The sequence below is a fragment of the Nicotiana sylvestris genome, chromosome 7 (genome assembly GCF_000393655.2).
Source record: "Nicotiana sylvestris chromosome 7, ASM39365v2, whole genome shotgun sequence".
NCBI lineage: Eukaryota > Viridiplantae > Streptophyta > Magnoliopsida > Solanales > Solanaceae > Nicotiana > Nicotiana sylvestris.
Window position 1 is genome coordinate 113685214 of NC_091063.1, and position 21284 is coordinate 113706497.

The 21284-nt window shown below is 38.1% G+C and overlaps 1 protein-coding gene across 1 annotated transcript in view; it reads right to left on the bottom strand.

The window, feature by feature from the left end:
* Positions 1–6906: 6906 nt before the first annotated feature.
* LOC104235874 (N-terminal acetyltransferase B complex auxiliary subunit NAA25) overlaps positions 6907–21284 on the bottom strand; it is a 51563-nt gene continuing 37185 nt past the window's right edge. The window contains exons 17-18 of the mRNA XM_009789701.2: positions 8946–9209; positions 6907–7850 (exon numbers count right to left, since the gene is read on the bottom strand). Of these exons, the coding sequence (XP_009788003.1) occupies positions 7167–7850; positions 8946–9209 (948 nt within the window). The 3' untranslated portion in view covers positions 6907–7166. The remainder of the gene's footprint in view (positions 7851–8945; positions 9210–21284) is intronic.

Here is a 21284-nt window from a genome sequence, read left to right on the forward strand (position 1 = left end):
AGAAGGAATTCTGCGACCACAGAAGAAATTGCGAACTGCAGAATTCCATCTGCGGCCGCAGACCAAGAGGCAAAACCCAATAGGATTTTCAGCAATGTGCGGCTGCAAAAATGGGCTTTCACGGACAAAGATTCAAAGTTCAGAGAATATACAAAAAGGCCAAATCTTGAAGCCTTTGTGAAGTGCGGACCAAACAAGAATTGTGCGGTCGCAGAACTTGCCTCGCGGTCGCAGTCTAGAATTGTGCGGCCACAGAACTCACCTTCCTGCCAGCTAAAGAAATCTGCGGATCGCACATGGAATTGTGCAGCCGCAGAACCTCCCAAGGGACATTTTTGTTCGTGATTTTTAGTCCAGTATAAATAGACGAGTTTCACAAATTTAGGTAAATTTTTAACATACAAAGCTGATGTAGCTGTTTCTTTTTACTATTTTAGGAAGTTTTAGCTTATTTAAGTGTTTTAATATTAGATTTCATCATTTTAATCTTTAATTATGTGTTTAATTAGCTTTTCTTCTTTATTTTCTGTAAAAAAATTTATGAGTAGCTAGATTTATACTAGGGTTGTGACCCAACCCTAGTTTGTAAATCTTATGGGTATTTAATTTAGTGTTTGTTTATGATTGAGTGTTGATTATTTAGTTTAGTTCATGCCTCAATTTTAGAATTAATGGTTGCAAACATTGATTCATGCCTATTTGACTTAGTCTCTACTTGAGAAAGAAGGATCTAGTCTAGGATAACTTAGCTAATAAGGAATTGGGTTAATTGAGAGATTGATTAGCCTAATTAAAGGGTTCAAATTAGAGATAGTAAGAATCCAACTTGAGCTTTTATAAACTATTTTGTTTGATACCCATTTGGACTTGAGAAAGATAAATTAGGCAAAATCACTCTCTGACCGAGAGATATTGAGTGGGTAATGCAGGGTTGAGAGCTATAATACATCCCAATCAACAAAATAAGCATTAACGTCTTTATCCCATTAGGCAAACACCTAGGTTATGGTCACATCACTAGGACTTTAAACTATTTAGAAAAACCTCAAAAACATTCATCTCTAGTCTATTCTCGTTAGCTTGCATTCATTAAAGTAACAGTAGAAGGAGAAAACAAAGCTCTATTGTAGAACTGCAATCTTAGATTACACATTCACTTGCTTCAAATATATACTCTTAACATCCCTTATAACTCCCAGTGGATTCGACCCCGAGTTATAGTTGGGTAACTATTATTGCATACGATAGTATCATATCTCTTATTGAGGTGTGTTGTGGACGTCATCACTCACCAATTGAATACTATCTACGATCTAGAGTTTAACTCAAAAATGTGAATTCTAGATTGCACATAGGATTGAGTAGAGCAAGTTCTTGAACCTTGGTATCGGAGAATAGATTCGCGGATAGGATAGATATATGTTTATCGTCTTGCTTAGTACAGAAATTATCAATGCATTCATGTTGATTCTAACTCCATAGACATATAAGCGTTAGGTTGGCTTGATTAGGTGAGTAAGAGCTCGACAAATTCTTATAAGCAATATTAACAATGCCAACCAATAAATGAGATAAATTAATTATTCAATACAAGTGAAGAATACAATATGATTGTTAGACAGCTCATATCCCTAAATTGTTTTCTCACATAGATAACATAAAAATCTGCTCTATGTTTAAAGTTAATTATTTTATTTTATTTTCGTTTTAGTTATTTTAGATTCAAATATTTTTTGGTTTAACTCTTGTTTAGATAATTAGGATAGTCTAATTTAATTAATAGTTAATAACAAATTTTTCCAGGCACAATACTCTATTTATCACTTTATTACTTGACAACCACATATCTTTGAGTAGGTGTTTGGTCGCAACAATTTGAAAAGATTTCTCCTGTATTCGGTTTTCTATTTCATCTTTAAACGTTTTTATTAAATACATAGGAAACGTGTGTGTTCTAGAATCAATAAAAAAAATTCTCCAAGGAACGACTCTAATTTTCTTTTGTAGATGGTTAATAAGAATGAGAAGAAAAATAATGAAGTCAAGTAATTGAAATTTTCATTTCAAAGTGTGTTAAAAAAATTGAAACGTCTAACTCAATAGACGATTCCCTTTTTCCTAAACCCAAACAACTCTGTTCACATTCGTACTCATAAGTCAACACTGCTTAAGACCTAATGGAACACAAATAATTAAGAAAAAACGAACATTTGTCAAGTAGTTGTTGATTTCACTAACATTGAAAAGTCAAATCAATGGAACATTCCTAACCAAAACTAACCTGTTCACATCCACGCGCAATAAGCACAGAGAAAGTAGTTATAACAAGCTTCAATCAAGGCACTTCTAATTAATTCGACCAAAATCTTAGTAATATGACATAGCTTAAAATAACTTTGCCACTTTTACTGAAGTCATTGCAAGCGTTAGGCAGCCTAACGACTAACAACTATTTAAGGGAATTACATCTATCATAGTACAAGTGTCCTCAGTTGCCCACACTTCTATTCTATTTTTGTACAATGACATGAATCCACATCCACCCAATTTTATATTTTTTTTTTAAAAGAAATTTAGAAACCTCCCCTCATATCTTGCTCCATTACACTAATTTTTCTTGTAGTTCATGATATTATGTCTACCTCCCTTATTTTAATTTTTTTTGCAACAATTCTTTTATTTATTTAAAATTAATATTAAAAAAATTCTAACTGACCCTTTTTAGTATACCCTTTTGTTTAATTAGTTATTTAAACATCTTTTTGTTAAATTCCTAGAATAAAAATATAATTGCCCTTCACTACATGTTTTTTAACTTCAAAGACAGGACAACATAGCATAAACCTCAGCATCCATCTGAGACTTATTCCAGTTCTTGGGAATATGACAGGATTGAAACGTAATCAAGTGACGGTCCAATTGGAGAATGACAATGTGCTTGCAGATGGAATAAGGAGAAATAAGGGATAGTGAAAATGGAAAGGAGGTTTGGAGACATTTATATTGCCCCACATCAACTGTTGGGTCGGTCGTTTCATGAGTTGCAGTCCTGTTCTCCCCATTTTTATTTCCATGTGTGTTGTTCAGTTGTATTTGATCATATCGTGTTGGTTGTGTTGTGTTCGGAGTGGTTTTAGAGTGGAATGAGACACTTAGTCTCTTAAGTTGGTGATTTAATTGGTAAAGTCAACCGGAAGTTGACTTGTGGGTAAATGATCTCGGAATTGAATTTTTATGATTCGGATAGCTTCGTTAGGTGATTTGGGACTTAAGAGCGTGATCGAAATGTATTTTGGAGGTTCGTGGTAGATTTAAGCTAGAATTGGCGAAATTGAAAATTTGACATTTTCTGGTCGGCAGTGAAAATCTTGATATCGGGGTCGAAATGGAATTCCAAAAATTGGAGTAGGTCCGATGTGTCATTTGTGACGTGTGTGCAAAATTTCAGGTCATTCGGATGAGGTTTGATAGGTTTTGGCATCGTATGCGGAATTTGAAAGTTTCTAAGTTCTTAGGCTTGAATCCGAGGTCAATTTGGTATTTCGATGTTGGTTTGAGTGTTCCGAAGGATGGAATAAGTTTGAATAGTGGTATATGACTTGTTGGTATTTTTGTTGGAGGTCCCGAAGGCCTCGGGATGAATTCGGTGGTTAACGGAAGGATTGTGATTTGGTTTGAGCAGCTGAACTTTGTTGCTTCTGTCATTTCCGCACCTGCGGAGTGGGGACCGCAAAAGCGAGATTGGATCGCATAAACGGAGAATTAGGGAGCTGAGGAAAACCGCAGGTGCGCACAAGGACCGCAGGAGTGAGAAGCTGACCGCAGAAGCGGGATTTCCAGGGTTAAGTGAAAACCGCACCTGCGATGGTTTTTCCGCAGGTACGACGTCGCAGAAACAACTCTGAGACCGCAGATGCGGAAAACACTAGGCAGAAGGTATAAAAAGGTCTTCTTTGCGAATTTTGCAAAGTTTCTCCATTTTTTAAGATGATAGTTGAGCTTGGGCAGTGATTTCTCAAAAGGGATCAAGGGTTATTAGTTGGGTAAGCTACTTAAGCTTTATTACTTGTATTTATGACCATTTTTTCATTGTTTAATAATGATATTAGTGGAAATTAGCGGAGAAATTTGGGAGATTAGGGCTTGAAATTGGAGAGTTTAAAGTGGGAATTTGAGGGATCATTTGAGGTCCGATTTTGATGATTTTGGTATGTATGGACTCGAGAGTGAAAGAAGCTTCTAGTTTTGCGACTTTTGTTGGATTCTGAGTCGTGGGCCCGGGGGCCGGATTTGAGCAAATTCGAGATTTTGGGTCTAATTTGATAATTTTCGTGTGGGTTTCATTCCTTTAGCGTGTATTGATGACAATAATTTTGGTTAGATTCGGAGCATTTGGATGCCGGATCGAGAGGCAAGGGCATCGCAGGTTAGAGCTTTGGCTTGGTTGAGGTAAGTAACGCTTCTAAACTTGGTTCTGAAGGTTCGAAACACTAAATTATGTGTTCTATGATTACTATTGAGGTGACGCAAATGCCAAGTGACGGGCGAGTAGGCGTGCACCGTGAGAATTGCGGCCTGGATCATTCCATGGCACAGCTTAGTGACTCTTCTTGCTGATACTTGTGTAATGATTATGTGATTATGTTAATAAGCTGCAAATAATGCTAATTATCATGTTAAGGCTTCACGCCGATACTGTTGAGACCCGAAAGGTCGTTTCTTGCTGTCATATCATTAGCTTCATTCATACTCTGTACTCAATCCTGTTTGTGCATATTATATCATGCCCCAGTCTCGATTATTGTTATTTGGCACATCATATCATTGTTTTGGGCTAGTATCATGACGTTTTGAGCCTGTGTATGTGAGACCGGAGAGTGATGAGTGAGTGAGACCGAGAGCCTAATATTGAGTGACAGTATGGGATCGGGCTGCACGCCGCAGCGAGATATTGATTATGCCTTTGTTGGCTTGTTGTAGTACTTGGGCTGAAATGAGCCCCTCCGCAGTCTTTACACCCCCAGGGAGCGCAGTTGATGTTATTGAGGGATGGATCTTCCCTAGACATGGATCTTGTCCGAAGTATTTATACCTGGAGATGGATCTTCTCCTTAGGGCTGGAATGGCCTTCCTCGGTAGTGGATGACTGCAGTCAGTGATGTGTATATATTCCGGGATAGATCTTCCTTGGGTCGGACGGCCATATACAGTACCGAGTGGTTGAGCACTTGTGAGTGCGGTACATCTTTCATGCTTTCTCTGCATTGGTACATAGAGATTTTGCTGAGCTTATACTCCATACTGTTCAGATTGTATTTATTTCCTGTTAAGTCTAATACTTGAACTACAAGCATGCTTACTTTTCTGTACAGTTTAATTGTATTACCTGTTGAGGTTTGGTTCGTCACTACCTGTCTGTCCATAGTTTGGACTTGTTACTTACTGAGTTGGTGTACTCACGTTACCCCCTGCACCTTGTGTGCAGATTCAGGTATCTCAGGGCACGGTAACGGCTGTTGACTATTCCGGTTGCGGACTTCACGGAGATAGCGAGGTAGCTGCCTAGCGATTCGTAGTTCCGCTTTTCTCCTTCTCTATCTTCCTATTAATACATTGTTATTTTCAGACTATTTGGTCTTGTTTCGAAACTATTGTAGCATGGTTCATGACTTAGTGGCACCCGAGGTCGGGCTTGTATTTTTCTGCTTTGTTTGATTTTGACTTTATATCTTTATCGGATTTCAGTTGAAAAATGGTTTTTTTTAAGTTTTAAATGAAATATGGGTTTAATTGGGAATGTATCGGCTGGCCTAGTTTCACGATAGGCGTCATCACAACCGGATCAGTTTGGGGATCGTGACATCAACGCAATGTCAATCAATTTTTTTCATCTTCATTTCCTTCTCTGTTGAGATTTGAGAATCTTGCAATATTGGTATTTACATATTTTGTTCTACAGTATTAATTTAAGAAAAACACATTTCAAAAACAATTAAATAAAAGGATATATTACTGTTTACCTTTAAAAACGAATAATAATTGAATTTATACGCGGTTTTAAAGATATGTGAATTAATTCAATACAAGTGATCAATGACGTTACATTAAGCAAATAAAAGACGTAATGAATGGTCAAACTAATGATAAGAGTAAGTCCGAGCTCGGTTAGTGGCTTAACAAGGAATCTGCCTTCGGTTCCGAACTTGCACTAATGAAAGAACTTATAAAAAACAAGAACTTTGAATAACTTTTAAGAACAGAAGTATATTGCCTTAGTAGGCATGTTACAATGTGTGATGAATAATCAGCTTCCCCTTTATATAGTAGGAGAGTTTTATCCTACGTACAATTTTAAAAAAGGTAAAAATCCTTCTGCTCGCTAATCACTGATCTACCACTGATACGGCCGAGATTCACACCGTAGTATCCGGTTGGGCACGGATATCACAGCCCTTTGTTAATCACGTGCAGTCGTTTGGCAATGCCTTCCGAGGTCTCATTATTCGAATCATGTCTGTCGACATGATCTCTTGGCTCCGAGGGCAGGTGTTTTGTTCAAGCTTTGATACGGGCAGCTCCCGACTTCGATCTCGACTACACACAGTTAAGTCCTTTCTTCGTTCGCCGAAAAATCAGGATGCTCATTATCTCCGATTTTACCCGTATACAATTACAAAGGGTAATTAGTCAAATTACATGTAAACAGAATTGTCACAAAAAATTTAAAATAAGGAAAATAGGCGTAATATCATAAAACACGAGAGGGCAGTATGGTGGAGTGAATCGTGAGGGAGGTCCTATGATATTATCCCTTTTTTTTTCCTTTTTCCAAGAACTAAGAGACCAGAATCAATAGGTAACAGCAATATACAAAAAAATCTCTATTTCAAATATTACAAGCCGGCAAAACGAATGAGAAACTCGGAAAATGAATTTCATGTTTATTCTATATAGTTGAGCAGAACCGAAACCTGGAAGGAAAATTTTGAACGGAATACAACTTTATGCAACATTGAGTGAGATACCAGCCTGGTGCTTGTCCCTGTTACATCTGACCACTATTAAAACTGAAGAAAATTTGGTGAAAAAACAGTGCCTAGAGAAGCAAAAATATCACTCGGAACAATCAGTCCTCACAACACACAGAGAATTCACTATTTCTCCACCTATAAATGAGCTTTCAACGCCTGTAATGATTTGATTTTTGAATCACAAATTTTCAGGAAATTAGATAATGCAGTGCGCTGACTACAAATGATTTTTCTAGAAATAACGGTTGCACTCCAGGACTGCAATGCTCGAGTGATCCGATCCCCAAAATCCACATCACTTGTCGAGGAAGTTAAAGATTCAAGAACTCGGTAGACCTTCCCGGGTCCCTCCTCTTTATCTTCTAGGAGTGATGAAAGTATGCTTTCCGATTTGTAATCGTCTGACTTGATAATTTGTTGGTTAAGCCATTGCCTGACCAGCTCTATAGTCTCGCATACAGACAGAATCGACTCTTGTAATTCTTGAGACAGCTGAACGTTAAAGTTCTCTGCAGGTCCTCCTTTCTTTTTTCTCTTTCCTGAAGGCACTAACGATCTGGCACAAGACTGAATCACCAGTATATGCCAAGCTATAGGTTCTGTCACTAAAAGCACCAGATTAGGAAGATCACATCCAGGTGAGGATTCCAGTGGTCCCATTGATCCGACTTTATCCAGGATATATTTCTTCAATATTGAATTCACAATTAGCCATGTACCATGCCTATTTGAATCTCCATCTACTTCATGAGAATAAAGATTCCAAGCATTTAAAAACACAAGAAAGTTCATCCAATCAATCAGATTGCAGCTCCATGCCTGTATTGAAGTAGCAAAAATCTATAAAAACTTAGTTCATCACAAAACTGACAGCTTGACAGTTGACACCAGACAGAAATATACTTGTAAGTGCAAGATAGTTTTGAGCTGCATTGAAGAGTTAATTGTTAAATCCTTCAAGCACTACATAATGATTCTCTTAGAATTGATATATTTAGTTCTTTTCTCTTATACTTCAACTGTACATCTGGAACAATATGCAAATTCTCATGCATTCATTGCAACTTTGAATTACAAAGGGTTCAGCAACCTAAATCCACAAACTTTGCTTCGTGTAACAGGACGCTTCTCTCTCACAAATTTGATCACCTTGAGTAAACTAATTACCCACATGCAGCGCTAAGCATAGCTAAAAATCAGGTTGAATATGATCTACATCTAGGTGTTTTTCATGGTCCATATAAAACTGCAACATAATACCAGCTTTAAGTGAGATTTATCCTCAGAATTTAAGTTTGAATTCTCAAGTATTAGAGTCTAATTCAGTTTCTCTGCCTTGATGCTCCCAAGAGCATACACCGAAGACATACTTCAAAACAACTAAATTTCTGGTTTACTCCAATCCTCAATCAAGCATAATGCAAATTATCTTTCTAACATCTACCATGAAAATACCTGAAAAATAAAATGTTAAAGATGCATATGATATAGGACTAAAATTCTAGCTTTTGTTCGTCATAAAATGAAAATATTGTTCCTAAAAGTAAAAGTATCACCAAAATAAATAACAAAGGTTATTCAATGCCCAAGAGACGCTTTGAAATCTCGCTAGTTGTAACTTCTGAAAATTTAATTTGACGAATGCAGAAATGCAATTTGTCCATTTCTTAAGTGACATGCCCGAATTCTATTGTTTAACCTGTACAGTTAAGAATTCCACGTCTCCTTAAAAATTATCCCAGCCATTACAACGAATGTGGGAGAGATGCAAAATAACAAAATTCACCATAATTGCTCGATAAGCATGCATGTAAATATAAAAATTAAAGCAAGAAACAATAAATGAAAAGTACTCCACATGCTAAAAAAGTATAGCTTTGGAAGCATCCACAGTACGAAGAGAGAAGAATTTACCTCTGAGTCCTTAAGGCCACTCGAAATATCAAAAGCCAGCCCTACAGCATCCTGGAAGGAGAATCCCAAGATATTGGCATACCGGTCGAGTAACAATCTCAGCTCTGATGATAGTTTAGGGTCAAAGACCACACCATTTGCTTCAACACTTTCCTTGAAAGATGATGAAGCACATTGAATAGACAGATACACCATTCGTGGTAAAAGGGATCTCTTCTCAATTGTTTTAACCACTTTAGCTTGAGACTGTTTGATTTGATCATGCTACAACGAAAGAGTACAACAATAATAAAGTGAGAAATTTCCTTCCGCAAGCTTAGGTTCTACATGAATTTCATACATAGAAATTATCAAAACCATTAATAATAAGAAAATTGAAAAGGACATAGTCTCAGACTAAGTTGCTCCGACACGGCAGCTTAGGTGCCGCACTCGTGTCGACACGACACTAGTATGGGTGTGGGTGTGGGGATCCGTACCGGATCTGGTCAAACAATTTTGGGTACTTTGACCACGACGAATGGAAAAATTTGAGACGAGATACAATTTGATTCTCGGAAACAGAACCAAAAGTAGGGTAAATTTGAAGAAAATAGCATACCTTAGCTAGGAAATCAATCATTTACTTATCTACGACCATGAAAATTGTTATAGAATGAACCTAGACATTTTACACAATGAACATAGACTGTTTCTTAGTAGTGTACATAACCCATATATAGATAGCAGATTTGTAGGAATCTCTTTTATTTCTTTCCTTAGTTAGTACCTGATGTACATGTATATATATGTATCACTACATGGAATAACATACCAATTTGATTCTTCCATATCTTGTTAATTACATGGTATCGGAGCCACATTTATGGCTTCGCCGGAGTTGACCAAAACTTTCAGGTAGAACGTGAGGTGCGTGTGTGGTCCATTCTCTGTCCAGCTTTGTTCTCCGAGATCAGCTTGATTATTTTCGATCGATTGATGGTTATCCTCTGATAACAGAAGCTTATTTTCGTGAAGAACAGACTCGGACAAGGTTGTATTACATCAATTTAGGTCAGGTTTGAGTTCTTCAACTGTTTGGTTTGTTTTTGGATACTGAAGTAGTCGTGGAACAATATTTTTGCATCTGATTGCTTGTTTTGTGAATTGGTATTTGTTGGGTCTTCCTTGTAAGACGCTTTATTACAATTTGAGACTTGATATTATCTGTTGGGTCTTCCCTTATCAAAAACTTTGTTGGTCTCTGATTATATTTGATTTTGGGGACAAATTTGTTTGGTTCTCTGATTTGGTTGAGTGGATTATTGGAGTGGAGTTCTGTTAAATAGATTGTTGACTTCGTGTTTACCAGAGATCTGTTTTAGTATCTTTTAGCTTTGGGGACCTCTGTTAATTTAATCGGTTTGTTATTCAAAGGAAAACATGATGGTAAAGAATAATAATGCAACAACTCCTAGTCCAGCAATCTTGGTTTCGGATGAGTTTCTAAAGTTCCTTCAAAATCATAAATCAGTTAAGGAATCTTCTTCAGTTACTGCCTTTGTTGGGTCAGATAAAACATGTCTTATCACCTCTTCCAATAAATGGGTGATCGATCCAGGTGCCACAAATCACATGACAGGTAATCCAAATATTTTTTCTAGCTTTCGCTCACATAAAGCACCCTCTCCAATTACTGTAGCTGATGGATCAACTTGTAACAGTGTTGGATCTGGGACTGTTAAACCAACTTCCTCTATTACCCTGTCATCTGTATTAAGTCTACCAAACTTGGCCTTTAACTTGATTTCTGTTAGTAAAATCACTAAAGACCTTAATTGTTCTGTTGCATTCTTTCCAGATCATTGTTTGTTTCCAGATCTTACAACAAAACAGGTTATTGGTAAAGAATATTTATCTGGTGATCTCTACATCCTTGATGAATGGGAGTCACGGTCTATTGCATGCTCTAGTGTTGTGTCTCCCTTTGAAGCACATTGTCGATTGGGACACCCCTTTCTACCTTTGTTGAAGAAGCTTTGTCCTCAGTTTCAGAATATTTCTTCATTGGATTGTGAGTCATGTCAATTTGCAAAACACTATCGCATCTCGTTAAGTCCAAGGGTTAATAAACGAGTTGAGTCAGCTTTTGAGTTAGTTCATTCTGATATTTGGGGACCATGTCCCGTTGTTTCCAAAACTGGGTATAAGTATTTTGTCATCTTTGTAGATAATTTTTCTCGAATGACTTGGATTTACTTTATGAAGAACCGCTCTGAAGTGTTTTTCTGCCTTCTGTGCTGAAGTCAAAACTCAATTTAACGCTTTGATGCGTATTCTAAGGAGTGATAATGCTAAAGAATACATGTCAGAGTTATTTCAGTCGTACATGAGACAACATGGTATACTACATCAGTCTTCATGTGTTGATACACCCCCTCAAAATGGAGTTGCTGAGACGAAGAATAGGCATCTACTTGAGACAACTCGGGCACTTTTGTTCCAAATGAAGGTTCCTAAACAGTTCTGGGCTGATGCGGTCTCTATGGCTTGTTTTCTGATTAATCGCATGTCGTCTACTGTGCTTGGTGGTAATGTGCCTCACAGTATCCTTTTTCCAAACAAGGCATTATTTCCGGTGGAATCTAAGGTATTTGGAAGCACATGTTATGTTCGAAATGTTCGACTATCTGTTACCAAGATGGATCCCAAGGTACTAAAGTGTGTTTTCCTTGGCTATTCTCGCCTTCAGAAGGGGTATCGGTGTTATTCTACTGAACTTGGCAAATATTTGGTATCAATTGATGTGGTACTTTCAGATACTACACCATTCATCTATGTACCTCCCATTTCTACAAGTCAGGGGGAGGAAGAAGAGTGGCTAGTATATCAGGCTACTCGTACTTTGACAGAACAACGAGATGATGTTCCTCCATCTCCTAGTTCTATCGAGCACCAATCCATTATTCTGCCTTCAGCACCTGCTCCAACTGTGTTAGCAAGACCGCCAATTGCTCAAGTTTACTCGCGGAGGCAACAGACGAATGATACATGTTCCGCACCAATTCCTTCGTCATCAGTTCCTTCATCATCAGATTTGCCTCCACCCGACCCTCAAGAAGACCTTGACCTTCCAATTGCTCTTCGCAAAGGTATACGTACTTGCAAATCCACATATTCTATTGCTAATTTTGTTTCCTACGACCACTTGTCTCCTGCATCTAGATCTTTGATTATGTCTCTAGACTCTGTTTCTATACCCAAAACGGTGAAGGAAGCTTTGAATCATCCTGGATGGTCTGAAGCAATGCTTAAAGAAATACATGCCTTAGAGAAAAACCACACTTGGGATTTAGTGGATTTACCCCGTGGAAAGAAAGCAGTGGGATGCAAGTGGGTCTTCACGGTTAAAGTTAATCCTGATGGCTCTGTGGCGAGACTTAAGGACAGACTTGTGGCTAAGGGGTATGCTCAGACTTATGGGGTGGATTATTCAGACACCTTCTCTCCGGTTGCCAAACTTACTTCTGTCCGCTTGTTCATTTCTCCAGCTGCTTCTGGGAATTGGCCTTTGCATAAATTGGATATTAAGAATGTTTTTCTTCATGATGATCTCCATGAAGAGGTATATATGGAGCAACCACCTGGTTTTGTTACTCAGGGGGAGTATGGCAAGGTCTGCCATTTGAAGAAATCTTTATATGGCTTGAAGCAGAGTCCCCGGGCTTGGTTTGGTAAATTTAGTGAAGCAGTTCAAGAATTTGGACTGAAAAAGAGCAAATGTGATCATTCTGTCTTCTACAAGCAATCAACAGCTGAATCTATTCTCCTTGTTGTATATGTGGATGGCATTGTAATCACAGGGAGTGATTATGTAGGAATCTCTTCTCTCAAGTCTTTCTCACATACTAAGTTTCATACAAAAGACTTGGGACAACTGAAATACTTCTTGGGAGTAGAAATAACTAGAAGCAAGAAGGGAATTTTTCTATCTCAGAGAAAGTATATTCTTGACTTACTAGCAAAAATTGGTAAGCTGGCTGCCAAGCCTTGCAGTACTCCAATGGTTCCTAATTTGCATCTTATGAAAGATGATGGCGATCCATTTAATGATCCAGATAGATACAGGAGGTTAGTTGGGAGATTAAACTATCTTACTGTGACTCGTCCAGATATTGCTTTTGCAGTGAGTATGGTTAGTCAGTTCATGTCCGCGCCCACAGTTAAACATTGGGAGGCTTTGGAGCAGATCCTATGTTACTTAAAAGGAGCTCTTGGACTTGGCATATTATACAGCAATCACGGTCATTCTCGCATTGATTGTTTTGCCGATGCAAATTGGGCTGGATCCAAGATTGATAGAAGATCTACTACTGGTTACTGTGTATTTGTTGGTGGAAACTTGGTATCATGGAGAAGTAAGAAACAAAATGTTGTATCTAGGTCCAGTGCAGAATCCGAGTATGGAGCTATGGCACAATCAACATGTGAGATAATGTGGATACATCACCTTTTAACTGAAATTGGGTTGAAGTATCCTACTCCATCAAAACTCTGGTGTGATAATTAAGTTGCACTCCATATTGCCTCAAATCCAGTGTATCATGAAAGAACCAAACATATTGAAGTTGACTGTCATTTTATTCGTGAGAAGATTCAGGATAACTTCATTTCTACTGGCTACTTGAAGAAAGGAGAGCAGCTAGCTGATTTGTTCACTAAAGCATTGAATGGCACTCGAGTTGATTACCTTTGTAACAAGCTTGGGATGATCAATATATATGCTCCAGCTTGAGGGGGAGTGTTACAGAATGAACCTAGACACTTTACACAATGAGAATAGACTGTTTCTTAGTAGTGTACATAACCCACATATAGATAGCAGATTTGTAGGAATCTCTTTTATTTCTTTCCTTAGTTAGCACCTGATGTACATTATATATATGTATCACTACATGGAATAACATACCAATTTGATTCTTCCATATCTTATTAATTACAAGAATAAAAAAGAGATCCACACTTTACAAGCTATACGTAAGTATACCACAAAATTTCTCATAATTTAGAGATATTTTTATATATTGCTTTTTGAATTATTTTTAACAGGATCCCCGCACATGTATCAGTACTAGGATCTGTATCCTCCGAATCGTAGAATTTACATCTCAAAGGATCTGACCTTCAAATCTGCACCCGTGTCGGACACCCATACCCCTGTCTGAGCAACTTAGGTCTCAGAAGTCATGATACCTACCCGAATCTGGTTCCAATTACAATAGAACTGAAAACTTAATGAGACTGCTTCAGTGGTTGAACTATTGCCATGCTATTTCAACTGTAACTGACAAAGCAAAATCCAATTATACATGCTATAAATTTAAGTCAATGCATGTGCAACACTCTCCATATCAGCTGCAAACAGCCAAACACAAACAAACTCCGGGACCATTAAAAGAAAATTCAACCCTCAGCAACAATAATGTAGCTGGGCTTGGTGGTGCATTCTGAAATAGCAATGGAGACTGGATTGTGGGATTCCACAAAGCAAGCCAAGCAATTTCTCCTACACATGCATAGTTGATGGCATTGCTAGAAGGATTAAAAATTGCTAAAGAAATGAACTTCCTAAATCTGGAAATTGAAACTGACTATACGGATGTCATCAAGCTTATATATGAGGATAGCTATAACTTCTCTAACATTGTTTCTGAACGCAGATGGTTAATGCACCAATTGAAGTTCCCACACCTGAAGCATAATTTCAGGGAAGGAAATGAGGTGGCACATATGCTGGCCATGGAAGCTATCAAGAGCCCACCCTCTACAAAGTGTTTTTACCATGCATGTCCACCCTATTTTGTTGAACAAGAAGTGATCAAGAACAAGCATGGTGTTTGTAATAGTTTTAAGAATATTTCTACTAGTGTTTGTAACTATTTGGCAACTATGGGCAATAGTAATGCCCTAAAAACATCTACTATGTCTATGTAGTTTTTTGCTTTAAGTAATATAATATATTCGTGTGTTGTGTTCAAAAAAAACTAGTAACCATAGCGAATAAAGGTGATATAATAGTCGAAGCGAAAGAAACGACATATAGTAAAAGTGTTGAAATTTTGTTGCTTTTAGTTACTGCAGTAACGTTTTTAGCAGAATAAGTTGCTTAGTTTTAGGATGAATTTCAATTATAAATTTTTATTAGATTGTTTAAGTTAGTTAAGATATTTTAGGTTTTTTGAATTTTAAATTATGTGAATTTTTTGTTCCTAATTGGCTATTTAAAATCTTGTTATGCTTAATGTTAGAATAGTTATGTAAATAGGAGTAAATAACCCTAATCTCATATGTATTAGGACTAAGACATGTTATGTATATATAGGGCTCATTGTATCATGTTTAACATATGAGAATAGTATCAATAATACTTTCTCCCGTGCATTCTCACATGGTATCAGAGCTTTAGTGAGAAACCTATCGTTGTGCATCATTCCAGCGACTTCCGGGAAGAAAGACCTCGTCGTCGTGCAATTTTCTAGCGACTTAGAAGGTTGCCCGTAATCACATCAATTTCTATCAGTGTTGTGCAAAATCCAACACTACCAAAATGTTCCCAAGAGAGATCGGACCAAACCCCAGAAAAAATCACCGAAAAATACTAGGGGTGTCAATGGATATTTAAAAACCGACTAAACTAACCGAACCGTACCGCACCGAACCGATTTTTAGGTTTTTTTAATAAAACCGTAGGCTTTTATATAAATCTACAATCGTACCGATAATTAGGGTAGGTTTTTTATTTTATGGAAATAAACCGAAAAAATACTGAATCGTACCGAATAAATTTACATATGAAAAATATATTTATATATTAAGTTCAAAAATAATAAAGTACTAAATTTTTCCTTGGGTCTTGGAATTATGAAAATGGTTACAAGCCAACAAGTAATTAAGATCAAAATCCTAATTCCCAATCCTATTATGCTACTCCTACTGAAACTAAATTATTTCCAGCATATTCACAAGCAAGACACAAAGTATTCTAACGAATTATGAGTAGCAAACTACAATGTATTGAATATGTTTCCTTTCGTATGATTTCTATTTATCTTTTTGAATATTTAATCTTCTATATACTTTATTCTTGAGTTCCAACTAGGTTAATATCTTTCTACTTGTGTGGTTTATCTTTTCTTTGTCTTTGCGTGGTTTCTTTTACGCAGCGGTAGAGTAGTTGATGAATTTATACTTTGGTCATCTTTCATGTTTTCATAATTCATCACCATTTAAATAGCAAAACTTTCTGGAGAGTTTTTCTAAGTCCTATAAAAATATGTATGTTATTGCATTCTACTTTTACTAGTGACCTTTATATGACATTTAACAAATATCGAAAATTAACCGAACCGTACCGATACCGAAGAGAAACCGACATGATTGGGACGGTTTCAAAAAGTTTAATTTTGGTTATACATAATAGAATAACCGAAATATGAGTATGGTATAAATTTTATAAAAGAACCGGCCGACCCGAACCATTGACACCCCTAGAAAATACTCACCCACGCGCCCCCATGCGCCTGTCGGAGATCTGCTTCCAGCGGCGCATCTGTCACACGCGTCGGCGCATGTGACCTCTTCCAGTCAGATTTTGAAAAAGTTTCTTCAGGACAGCTTGTTCTCCTCATAATTCCGAGCCTACCCATCTAGTTCAAACCAAATTCTGACCACTTTGAGTTTTTCCGACGACTACACTAATTTTTTCCAACAGCTACAGTAACTTTCCGGCAAAAACAGTGTCTCCTTCATCTGTTTCACCGAGTTTTCAATTGATTCTTTCTGTTATTTGGTGATAATTTTATAGACCTCACTTCAATCCAACGATGTCTTTGGGAGTCGATGTTTTCGGGTATAAAACCCCGGGTTCCGGCAGTTCCGGTGTTAAGATTACCTCAAAACCTTTAATGGGAAGTTCAAACTACTTAGCTTGGGCTTCGTCTGTCGAGTTGTGGTGTAAAGATCAAGGAGTTCAAGATCATTTAACAAAAAAGGCTAGCGAAGGTGATGAAAAGGCCAAAACACTTTGGGAGAAGGTCGATGCTCAATTATGTAGTATCATGTGGCGATCTATTGATTCCAAGTTGATGCCCTTGTTCCATCCATTCCAGACATGTTATTTAGTTTGGGAAAAGGCTCGTAATTTATACACTAATGACATATCTCGTTTCTATGATGTAATATCGTGAATGACAAGCTTGAAGAAACAGGAATTGGTTATGTGTACTTACTTGGGACAAGTACAGGCAGTCATGGAAGAATTTGAGACGTTGATGCCAGTTTCTGCTAGTATTGAAAAGCAACAAGAGCAACGACAGAAGATGTTTCTAGTTCTTACACTCACTGGACTCCCTAATGACCTTGATTCAGTACGTGACCAGATTTTGGCTAGTCCGACTATCCCCACAGTTGATGAATTATTCTCTCGATTACTTCGCCTTGCTGCACACCAAGTCACCCAGTGAGCTCATCATAGACACTTGACTCATCTGTCCTCGTATCCCAGTCAGTGGACAATCGGGTATCTCAAACTATGGAGAATAGACAAGAAGGAGGTCGTTTTGGAAGATCTAGACCCAAGTGCTCTTATTGTCGTAAGCTTGGACACACTTGTGATGTGTGTTATTCTTTATATGGTCGTCCACCCAAAAATGCTTATGTTGCTCAGACCAAGACTACAGGTAACCAGGGATTTTCTTTATCTAAAGGGGAGTATAATGAGTTCCTTCAGTATCGAGCAAGTAAGCAGACATCTCCACAAGTAGCCTCTGTTGCTCAGACTGATACTTCTGTTGCTGGTAATTCTTTTGCTTGTGTTTTCTAGTCTCGTACTCTTGGACAATGGGTTGTGGACTCAGCCGCTTCTGACCATATCTCTGGTAATAAATCACTTTTGTCAGATATTGCGTCGTCACAGTCTTTTCCCACTGTTACTTTAGCCAATGGGTCTCAAACTAAAGCAAAAGGAGTTAGACAAGAGAATCCCCTCCCCTCTGTCACTCTAGATTCTGTTCTTTATGTCCTTGGCTGTCCTTTTAATCTTGCATCTGTTAGTTGTTTGACTCGTGCCCTCCATTGTGGTATATATTTTATTGATGATTCTTTTATTATGCAGGACCGCAGTACGGGACAGACGATTGGAACAGAACTTGAATTAGAAGGCCTTTACTACCTTAACTCACTCAATTCCTCCAAGGCATGTCTAGTTACAAATCCTCCGGACCTAATTCACAGACGTTTAGGACATCCAAGCTTATCCAAGCTTCAGAAGATGGTGCCTAGTTTGTCTAGTTTATCTACATTAGAGTGTGAGTCATGTCAGCTCGGGAAACATACCCGAGCATCTTTTCCTCATAGTATTGAGAGTCATGCAGAGTCTGTTTTTTCTTTAGTTCATTCTGATATATGGGGTCCTAGTAGAGTCAGTTCAACCTTGGGATTTCGTTATTTTGTTAGTTTCATTGATGATCATTCAAGATGTACTTGGATTTTCTTAATGAAAGATCGTTCTGAGTTGTTTTCTATATTCCAGAATTTTTGTGCTGAAATTAAAAATCAATTTGGTGTTTCTATTCGCACTTTTCGCAGTGATAATGCCTTAGAATATTTATCCTCTCAATTTCAGTAGTTTATGACTTCTCAAGGAATTATTCATCAGACCTCTTGTCCTTATACCCCTCAGTAAAATGGGGTTGCAGAGAGAGAATAGGCACATCATTGAGACTGCTCGCACATTTCTCATTGAATCTCATGTTCCGTTGCGTTTTTTGGGCGATGCAGTTCTCATAGCTTGTTATTTGGTTAATCGAATGCATTTCTCTCCCATCCAGAATCAGATTCCATATGCAGTATTGTTTCCCATGTCACCCTTATACTCTGTTCCCCCTTGTGTTTTTGGGAGCACTTGTTTCGTTCATAACTTAGCCCCTAGGAAAGATAAATTAGCTCCTCGTGCTCTCAAGTGTGTCTTCCTTGGTTATTCTCGTGTTCAGAAGGGATATCGTTGTTACTCACTTGATCTTCGTAGGTACTTTATATCATCTAACGTCATATTTTTTGAGTCTAAACCTTTCTTTACCTCTTCTGACCATTCTGACCACCTTGATATATCTAAGGTCTTACCTATACCAACCTTTAAGGAGTTTACTATAGCTCCTCCTTCACATTCCGCCACAGAAGTTTTACCCATTCCAACCGTTGGGGAGTCCAATGTGGCTCCTCCTAGACTCCCCGCCATAGGAACACCACTCTTGACGTATCATTGTCGTCCGCACCTAGCATCAGGTTGTGCCCAGCTGATTCACGTCCTGCACCTGACCCTGCTCCTACTGCGGACTTGTCTCTTCCTAGTACACCGATTGCACTTCGAAAAGGTATACGGACCACCCTTAATACTAATCCCCATTATGTCGGTTTAAGTTATCATCGTTTGTTATCACCCTATTATGCTTTTATATCTTCTTTGTCCTCTGTTTCTATCCCTAAGTCTACAGGTGAAGCATTGTCTCATCCAGGATGGCGACAGGCTATGACTGACGAGATGTCGGCTTTACATACGAGTGGTACTTGGGAGATCGTTCCTCTTCCTTCAGGTAAATCTACTGTTGGTTGTCGCTGGGTATATGCAGTCAAGGTTGGTCCAGATGGCAAGATTGATCGCCTTAAGGCCCGTCTTGTTTCCAAGGGATATACTCAGATATTTGGGCTCATTTACAGTGATACTTTCTCTCCCGTGGCTAAGGCAGCATTAGTCCGCCTTTTTCTATCCATGGCTGTTGTTCGCCATTGGCCTCTCTATCAGCTGGACATTAAGAATGCCTTTTTACGCGGTGACCTTGAGGATGAAGTTTATATGGAGCAACCACCTGGGTTTGTTGCTTAGGGGGATTCTCGTGGCCTTGTATGTCGCTTGTGCCGGTCACTTTATGGTCTAAAGCAGTCTCCTCGAGCCTGGTTTGGTAAGTTCAGCAGAGTTATCCAGGAGTTTGGCATGACTCGGAGTGAAGCTGATCACTCTGTGTTTTATCGGCACTCTGCTTCGAGTCTCTATATTTATCTGGTGGTCTATATTGATGATATTGTTATTACCGGCAATGATCAGGATGGTATTACTAAATTGAAGCAACATCTCTCTCAACACTTTCAGACTAAGGACCTGGGCAAACTAAAGTATTTTCTGGGTATTGAGGTCGCTCAGTCTAGCTCAGGTATTGTGATCTCACAACGGAAGTATGCCTTAAATATTCTTGAGGAGACAAGAATGACAGGTTGTAGACTTGTTGACACTCCGATGGAACCGAATTCTAAACTTCTGCCAGGACAGGGGAAGCCTATTAGCGATCCTGCAAGATATAGGTAGTTGGTTGGTAAATTAAATTACCTTACAGTGACAAGACCTGACATTTCCTTCCATGTGAGTATTGTGAGTCAGTTTATGGATTCTCCGTGTGATAGTCATTGGGATGCAGTTATTCGCATTCTTCGGTATATAAAATCAGCTCCAGGCAAAGGTTTATTGTTTGAGGATCGAGGTCATGAGCAAATCATTGGATACTCAGATGTTGATTGGGCAAGATCACCTTCTGATAGACGTTCTACGTCTGGATATTAGGAGGAAATTTGGTGTCTTGGAAGAGCAAGAAACAGAATGTGGTTGCTCGGTCTAGTGCCGAAGTAGAATATCGAGCAATGGCTATGGCGACATGCGAGCTATTTTGGATCAAACAGTTGCTCAAGGAGTTGAAATTTGGTGAGATTAGTCAGATGGGACTTGTGTGTGATAATCAAGCTGCTCTTCATATTGCGTCAAATCCAGTGTTCCATGAGAGAACTAAACACATTGAGATTGACTGTAACTTTGTCAGAGAAAAGATACTCTCGGGAGATATTGCTACAAAGTTTGTGAAGTCGAATGATCAGCTTGCAGATATTTTCACCAAGTCCCTCACTGGTCTTCGTATTAACTACATATGTAACAAGCTCGGTACATATGATTTATATGCACCAACTTGAGGGGAGTGTTAGAATAATTATGTAAATAGTAGTAAATAACCCCAATCCCATATGTATTAGGAGTAGGACATGTTATTATATATATAGGGCTCATTGTATCATGTTTAACATATGAGAATAGTATCAATAATATTTTCTCCTGTGCATTCTCACACTTAATAAAATAATTTAGAGACATTTTCAATCAATACTTTTAATCTTTTTGCTGCCCCATCTTTTAAAAAACTAACAAAAAGAAATATGCGGATACGAAGAAATGAAAATACGAGACTAACGCTAATAGTATCGGCA